The sequence below is a fragment of the Camelus ferus genome, chromosome 7, assembly GCF_009834535.1.
Source record: "Camelus ferus isolate YT-003-E chromosome 7, BCGSAC_Cfer_1.0, whole genome shotgun sequence".
Taxonomy (NCBI): domain Eukaryota; kingdom Metazoa; phylum Chordata; class Mammalia; order Artiodactyla; family Camelidae; genus Camelus; species Camelus ferus.
Window position 1 is genome coordinate 49,464,107 of NC_045702.1, and position 8,928 is coordinate 49,473,034.

At 34.3% G+C, this 8,928-nt stretch overlaps 1 protein-coding gene across 2 annotated transcripts in view; it reads right to left on the reverse strand.

The window, feature by feature from the left end:
* Positions 1-4,808: 4,808 nt before the first annotated feature.
* The window catches only part of HDAC9 (histone deacetylase 9), a 644,065-nt gene continuing 639,945 nt past the window's right edge, over positions 4,809-8,928 (reverse strand). For both annotated transcript variants that reach the window (XM_032483885.1, XM_006190149.3), the window contains one exon: positions 4,809-8,476. In XM_032483885.1, coding sequence (XP_032339776.1) covers positions 8,437-8,476 — 40 coding nt within the window. In that variant the 3' untranslated portion in view covers positions 4,809-8,436. The remainder of the gene's footprint in view (positions 8,477-8,928) is intronic.

Consider the following 8,928-nt stretch of genomic DNA (forward strand, 5'->3'; position numbering starts at 1 on the left):
AATGTTGACATTAAGGATGGTAGACATTCACGTTGAAAGGGACACTAACAAACACCCTAAACCACATCTACTCTCTTCATAGATCTTTGCCCGCATCTTCCTATGAATATAGTTGTATGAAATTTAGACAATGAGTATTTCTTGAATGTATTCTATGTCTGTCTCTATGTCATAACTCTATGGAGAAAAAAGACAGGTCACACTTTTTTTTTTTAAACTCACATCTGAGGTAAATTTTTTTCTAGAACTATATAAGGGGGAGCTTTGATGAATTTTTATATTTCTTGTATAGTTACATTGCCAATTTGCTTGCTATTCTCCATACTATTATAAGAATAATGCTGAATACACATGACACATAGTGGGCATTCAGTGAATGTTGACTACATTGAATAAAATAGTTTGGATCAAAGTGAAGTAAATGGGCTTTTTTTCTGGCATTTAAGTTTCAATTTCCTCCCCTGACAAGAGTTTTGAGATTTAAATGAGAACACAGGGTGTTTAATAACTATTAATATTTTTTATTTTTATAATAAAACAACTAAAACAAATGTTTAGCAAAGGAGAAAAATTAAAAGTAATGCCCTAAAATATACATTCTTAAAAGAAACCACATTTAACATGGATATAAAGTCTTCACATCCAATTAAGAAATCTTCATAAATATATAACTTATTAATAAACATTTTATTACATCATTAAGTTGATTTACTTTATCACATTTTAAGTTTTTAAATCTTTTTTTGGGAAAAATTATTTTGTGGAAAAAGCAAAATATATATGTGGGACTATATCAAAATTTAAATGAACTGCATAAGCGTTCAATACAGAATTAGTAGTGGCTTTTCTAAATACATTAAGATGTTTAAATTTGACTTGACCTAAAGGTAAGTGCAATCTTTTATTTATTTTATCTCCAGTTTTTTAAATATTTAAAAAGGGAATTCATTCATCTCTTTCCCTGAATCTTGTTTCCTTTTCTAAATGATATTTTAAAGAACAGCTATCAGTCTTTCCCAAAGTACTTATTAGGATATGTGGGAAATAATCCGTTTATGGTCAACTGGGAGGACCACAGAAATTGACATTGATATTAATCTTGCAAATCTGAGGAGTAATTATAATACTTAGAAGTATTTGACTTTAAACGTGTTAGGTGGTGAAAGAAATTCTTCAGACTTCTATTTTTATTTACAAATCACTTTAAAAATAACACTACAATATTCATTCTTACTTTTTACTTATACTCCAGTTTTTCAATTGCTATCATTTCACCACAAAAACTTAAAAGAAACAAAGAATCATGAAGTAACATTTGCAATTTGACAAATCTGATTAAACCAAAGGTGTTTACCATTGAAACCGATTTTACCCACCCATTGCATCTCAGGTTTACTTTCTGTTAGACAAAATATTACTGTCTTTTCCCAGAAGGAACCCAAACCATTGTCCACTGGAAACAGTCATGTTTTAGACTGTTAAACATTGCAGGGGGTTATAAGATAACAAAAACAAGTAGCGGTCTTGGGATAGATTTCAAGAGTTTTTGGAATATGTATTCTAAAGACATCTTAGGGTTCTTGGCTAGATTAAAGAAAGATGTTGAAACAGGGGGAAAAAAATGCCTTTTGTAACTTGTACTTACTGTACAGGCCTAGTCACAATTACCAGATCCATTTAAATGATAATTTAATAAAATTGTAAGGTTACCAGGGAATGAGCACATGGTCTGTTCTGAAGGTTAGTCATAGTTTTACAGTTAAGAAATGCTTTTCGTATGCCATCTTTGACACGCCATTTGGAGAGAGGACAGACTTTAGAGCTAGACAGACAGAGATAAGGATTTAATCTTAACCTCTTACTATCTGTAACAATGGGTAAGTGAGTGAGTTGGCCTTTACCATGCCTCCTGCTCTCATCTGTAAATGCAAGTGTAATACATGATGTAGGGGTCATGTGATGAATAAGATAATTTAGCTACAGTGCTCAGTAGAGTAACAGGCACATGGTTGGTGCTTAATCAGTGTTAGCTATTATTATTTATCTTCACCAGAAACACATTCAGTGAACAACTCTTTTTACTTTTTCTTCTTTTGTGAATTCTCACATCACTAAAAAGGGGATTTACCTGCAAGTAACCTTACCATTTTTTGAAAGTGGAACCATATATATAGCACAGCAACTTATAATTAGTAATATTTACTCAACAAATATTGACTAAATATCTAGTATTCAAAGTCTTTTGGTAGGCACAAAGGAGGTAGAAAAATAAGAACACTTTTATTTCAAATAGCTTTTATTCATACTAGGACTAGAGGAAAATCTAATTCAGTAGAAAACACAAGACAAGAGGAGATCTTTCATACTTTTTGAAGGAGAATCATGACATTAACAACATCAACAATAATTCGGAGCACACCATTGAATTTTCCATTCAGTATTTTCAAATACAATAAAAAAGGACTCAGGAAGAAGGCAAACAGTCCATCAACATGTTCAACAATGGTATTGTTATTAGGAATTGATCCTTTGTTAGATAATATTTTTCACATCTGGGGAAACATCACTGGCAGCACAATTTTAAGAAAAAAAGTTTGGCAACATGTATTTTTCTCAGCAGCTCTGGATGACAGATTTTGGTGAATGCTAGCCAAAAAAATTAAGGGCAAAACCACTGGTGCACAGAGGACAACAAACTGATCTTATTACAGAAACAGATATCAGACCACAATAGAAAAGACATTTTGATTTTACACTAAGCTAGAAACTCCAGATTATTGACATACACATCAACAAACCCAGTCTAGAGTGTTTAATCACTAGAGTGATAAATACTGGTTTCCTGCCTGCTCTGCCCACCTTATTTAAAAATATCAGGATATTTGCTTTCAAATGACACAAACTGCTGAGGCTATAATCGACAAAACGATCACTCACTTTTAACAGCATGCTTGTTATGCCGGCCACCACTGAAAGGATGATTTCATATAACCCGGACACTGTGGCGACAGACACTGACCATTGCTTATCCAGAAAGAGTGTGAGACTCTTACAATTCAGGAAGAGCATACAGAGATTTCTCTTAAATCTAAAAACAATCTCTGCATACCCAAGGAAGTGCCATTCCTCCTCAGATTTTAGAATTCTTGTTTCCTTAAATTATTCCACTTCTACTCAATTTTAAGTTAATAAAAGAAATAGTCAGGAATTGTTGCAAGATCTGTGAAATGTCATAAAATGCCAACTGCAAGAAAGGGCACCACAATGAAGCCTAGAGGACATGACCACAATGTCCTCAAAAACATTTGACCCTCCTTATTTTGATGTTGCAACCTTCGCCTCTAATGTGCCTAAAGCCCAAACAGAAAAATAAAAGGACTCCAATTTTCTTTGACAAATCTGGAAATATCTTACTTCCAAATTATATTGACCTTAAAATTTCTCTTTTGCAGTTTTGTTCTTCAGGTTGGAGTTTATGCTTGTGGGTTTGACTCACAAAACATATCCTAAGGGCAAGAAAAGAATGTGTACAATCTTGCGTGATAACTAGCACAGCACAATTAGGTAGTAGCAAGAACAGAGGAAAACTGTATTTGAGACGAAAGGAAATATTCTGTACTAATAAAACAAATGCCAGGTCCAAAGTAGTAGACCCAAACACACAAAATTGATTTATATTTTAAGATAAGAATAGTAAAAAAAAAAAAAAGTCAAGTGGTCTTGAAAAGGAAGTGATAACAAGGAAGATACAGAGTAGTGCCTACTAGAGTTTTTATATAAAATGGCAAGAAAGAAAGTGAACCCAATGGTGTCTCAGAAAATAAGTTGCCAACCTTGTTTCTAGTTAGGAAACATAGAGATTTAAGAAATTATTGTCATGGTTTAGATGTGGCAATTTGGTTTTGGCAATTCGACAAGGGAAGGAGAGAAGGGTGGAGAAGAGGTTGTTGGTTAGAAGGATTGGCACTACATGGTGAATTCACCACGTGTTTGCTAAATGTTCCAATTTGAGAATTAAGATGGCTTGAGAAACTGTTACAATGCTATTACTTGGTCACTGAGGTCAAATCAGAGCAGCCCCAGATCAACAGTCTAAAGTTCACTTATTTTTAGTATATTAATAACTTACTCAGTTGTTACATAAAAGCAGCCAGGTATGTCATAGAAAAAATGAGCTGTAGTTGATTTGGGGAAGTCCAGCTCCATAGTCCTGTGTGAGTATACCATGTTCATCTAAAAAAATTATCCTCTGGCCCCATGACAATCATTCTGTGCTTCATGAAGCATTTGGTGGGGGGAGGGTATAGCTCACTGGTAGAGTGTGCACTTAGCATGCACAAGGTCTTGAGTTCAATCCCCAGTACATTGGTTGAAATGAATAAACCTAATTACCTGCCCCCAAAAACTAAAAAAAAAAAAAGAAGCATTTGATGGGGTAAAGCAAGCTGTTAGGAGGCAAGGGCTATGATTTTCAATGTAAATATGACTAGGAAAAGAAGCCACACATAGGCACTTCCATATTTTAGTGAAGCTGTTGATGAAGATGATGTAATACTCATAGAATACTTCATTCAAAAGGCAGTAAATACAAACTGCTGCTGGAGACCAAAATATACTGGTGTCCTTGGGGAACATAAGACATATTTGATGATGATCATGACCATGCTGAGATCAGTTTTGAAGACAATACTAAAATGCCTTCATTTCTTAGCATAGATTATCTGATTTTCATTTCTTTTGAAGGTGAAAATGCCCTCTTTAAGGAATGGTTGAACAGGTGTGTAGTGGCCTTTTTTTTTTTTTTTTTTAATTTTCTCAGTAAGTCAAGTGATTTCATTTCTCAAGCAGGAAAAGAATGTTTAGATGCTGCTAGAAATGACGATGCAAACTCTTGACAGAGTGATTATTTCAAGCTCAGAATGAATCACTTTTAAGACAGAAACCTTTGGTTTGTTTGTTTTGTCTATTAGGCATTTAATACTTTCATTGAGAAATATTGAGTAAACTTTCAAAAGATAAATAGTAAAAAATATTTAAATACATTGTCCTAAACAATGCTAAGTTTAAGAAATAAGTATAAAAGTGCTGACTGAAGAGAAATTTTCTCCCAAGAGAACTTCCACATGGTCATTCTATTTTACTTCCATATGGAGCCTGTAAAGAAACCCAGTAAATTAAAAAATCTTTAGGAATGACCTTTGGAAATAAAACAGTCCTGAATTGTTGAACCCTGTAGTTTCTGAGATCTTCCTGTGAGGAGATGTCCTGCTTTCAAATCCACCATGTTGTCAGTGAGAGGTGGGTGAGAGTTTGCAGAAGGTCACCGTCAAAACTGAAGGCATGATTTCAGTTCGTAGGATTTGTAATGAAAATGTGATTTATAGTAGTTTTTCATAAGTATCTCTGTTTTCTTCAAAAGCTGACTCTGTCTCCACTACTGATGTAAGTTTGTTAAAATGTTTAAAAATATTTCATCTCAAAATATTCTCATTTACTAAGCAGTGACTAAATAGCTTCTATTAACATTTGAGGTCCATTTTACTTATTTAATAAAACTGTCTGCTTTTCAATTTAATATAAAATGCTAGATTATACTATATAAATGAGAAAATTAATTTTCTTTTTACACCTATTATCAAATCTTATTAAATTGAACTCCTAGCATTGTTTACTGATAGATTTCTTAAAAACCTTTATTTTTTATTCATCATTAATGAGTTATTAAGAGATTGTGAGAAAGCCAGTGTGATTATCCTTCAAAGCATGTATCAGGAAGAGATAAATTGTTGATAATGCTTACAGAGAAGTGTTTCTAATACTCTTACCGCGAACTATTGTGAGCAATAAAAATTAAATGTATAAGTGAAGAAAACTATACCAAGTGAAACTACCCTTTCAAAAAGCACTGCTCTATCGCAAAAGAAGTGCTGATATTCTCCAAAAGCCTCCATTCTGTTCCTGAGGGCTACCATACATCTTGTAACAGTATAATCAAAAAGCACTGGCATTCTGTTCTTAAAACTACATTCAGCTGTGATTAATCCTTTTCCATAGTTTATCTCCTTCTCTGTGTATCCTGAAAACTCTGTGACCAACTGGGTACTGTAATGTGTGATTAACTCATTAATGTGTCATGTTTTAAATCTAAATAACCATGGAGATGTCCTAGTGACTTGGCTTTATCAGACTGATAGCTGTGCATAAGTATGCAGCAAAATTACTGTAGGAAACCAGTAAATTAGTACCTTTGCATTATATTGTTTCATTTTCTTACTCAAAATCTAAAAAATATCTGGGAGGACTAAAAGTAATAATAGAGATTTGTAATTATGAAGTTGATTTTTAAAAGTCACAATTCTGTTTCCAATTACAATATGGTATAACTTTCCTTTTTAAGAGGGGGGGTGTCTTTTTTTTTAAGCCTTTGGTTTTAAGTAAGTCTTCTCAAGCAATTACAGTAAAAACAGCAAGAGTTAGCAAATATGATTGGCATGAATTTCTCTAAAAGTATCATGAAAAAAAATCATTACTATTGTGAATCTAGATTGACCTTACTCTTATGCAATGAAAGTAATTTTTAACTAATACTGAGTTACATTCCATTTTAGATTTGCCATTTCAAAGGGTGTCTCAAATTTCTAAGATGTTAAACCAAGTATTGAGCCATTTTTGTGTATGTAATAAAAGTCTTTAAAATTAAAATGGTAATCCTAAAAAAACCAAATGCATGAAAAATATGGTCTGACTGTATAACAAAAGGGAGTTATATAATTCTACTTGAGTGAAATCTTTCATCTTTGATTTACAGGTTAGAGTCCTCTTTAACTAAAACCATATTGTTCCGTATCTTTCATATCATGGCCTTCCCTAAAACCTTGTTTTAATTAAGGTTTCTTTCAGATTTCTGAATAAAAGCATGACAATCTTCACTTATGGCTTTAATATATCCTTTGAGTTAGGAAAATATATGAAAAGAAACATCGACTCTTTGAAAGCATTGTCAGATATTAAATACTGCGAGGTATTATACACCAGTGTCTTTAGGTGTTTGAGTTATGCACTGAAATAGAATTTTGGGAGGTGGGGGGATAACCTACTTATATTTAGTAAGTTGCTTTTAATCTCAGAAATGTCCTTTATTTTTAGCCTTTGACCCTAAGGCAACATGTGTAGAGGTTAAGTTCTTGTTGCTTTTTTCACATGAAGGCACAACTTCAAGGTTAACTCAATTCAGGGTGACTTCAAATAGGCAATGCCTTCATTAACACATTTCAAAGATCTAAAAATTCAGTGACATTGCGTAAGTCATATTCACCTCAGTGGTTTCACAACCAAAGAACACATCAGACTAAGCAACTGTGTTAACCTGGAAAGTAAAGAAATACTCAAAGCTCCTGAGTAATTGGGGAGATTATGGATAATCCTTTTTTTTTTTTCAAATAGGAAGGAAGGATGAAAAGCAAGAAGAAAGGAAGTGATGGAAGGCAGAAAAATAGAAGTAAGAGAATAAGTTCCTGATAGATGTGGAGCAAATTAAGATCGCCTTTGAAAAGTTACGCACTTTTCAAAGACAGACACAGAAAATCCTCTGTGGATCATACGCTCAGAGCTACTGTCATCAGAGCGAGGGCTGTGTGAGAGGGGGTGAATCCAGTGCACATCTCCTGGGTGTGAGAACACGGAGGGGTGCTAGGGAAATAGGGTAGCTTTCCTCAAAAAAAGTGACATAAAATACTGCACCATTGTATACAGTGTGTGAGGCTCCTCTGGCATTGGACTTTGAGATACAGCATAGTTTATTACAAAGCCTCAGCCCGGTTCCTCCATTTTGAATTTTTACTAGCAGGAGTTGAACCCTGTGTTAAAACAAAGGCCAAAAAACGAAACAAAACAAAACAAAAAACCCCTGTGATCTGTCGGGAATTGCTATCTGTTCATCGCTGAAAGCAAATCCTGTAAACAATTTAAGACTGTTTGACTAAAAATTATCCAATTAAAAAAAACTGATCAGAATGTCAGGAATGAGTATTTCTCAGGTTTTGCCCCCAATTTTGCTGGCTGTCATAGCATCTGTAATTAACAGTATCTAATGGCTGTATTGGGTGTTTCTAGTTCATACGTTGGGACAGAGAGTGGGTCACCCAGCATATTAAAAGCACGCTGGAAGCAGTTTCTTCCAATCGTGGTTTACTGTAACTTTAGAATCACAGCGGTTACTTTTAAGGAATCTTTAATGCCCTTTCAAGTCCATCCAAAGAACAAGTGAAGCTGCTGTTCAGAATTTTGTGCCCAGTGTTTATGTTCCATCGAATCTGTGCCACCCAGGCAGCAGACAAGACATGTCTGAGGGTGCTGGGGGGGTAGGGTAGGGGATACACAATGATGTCACATACAGGAAATATCGGGGGTGGGGCGGCTGGGGGGGGACTTGGCACTTCACAAGGCTGGCTCCTCTTCCATAGGCTCACCAGCAGTTCTGTAAAAATAAACAGGCAATCAGAATACGGCATAAGAGTACACAATGACATTGTAGATTTTCATGCATAATCAAAGCTGATTTTTCAGCCCTCTCTGATGTTTATTTGTGTTATTCAGTTATCCATAAATAGCGTTTCTTTCCTAGGAACTATAAACAAATGTCAAGTGGAAAAACATTTTCGATCCAAGCAATCATTGGAAATGTTCCTGTTTATATTAAAACATGTCAGAATATTTTATAGCTCTAGATTCCAAAATGTACATGTTTTGTGTCTACTACAGTCCAATAATTTATTGAAAAAATTAACTATGATATTTTATTTTAGAAGCAATTGCAGTGATTTCCTATGGAACCAGTTTTCTAACGAGAGCAAAGGACCCAGCTAGCTTCTGGAGGAGACGTACCAGGGCTCTGGTTTTTGCTTCTGTTCTTTCATAACTGGATTGGCT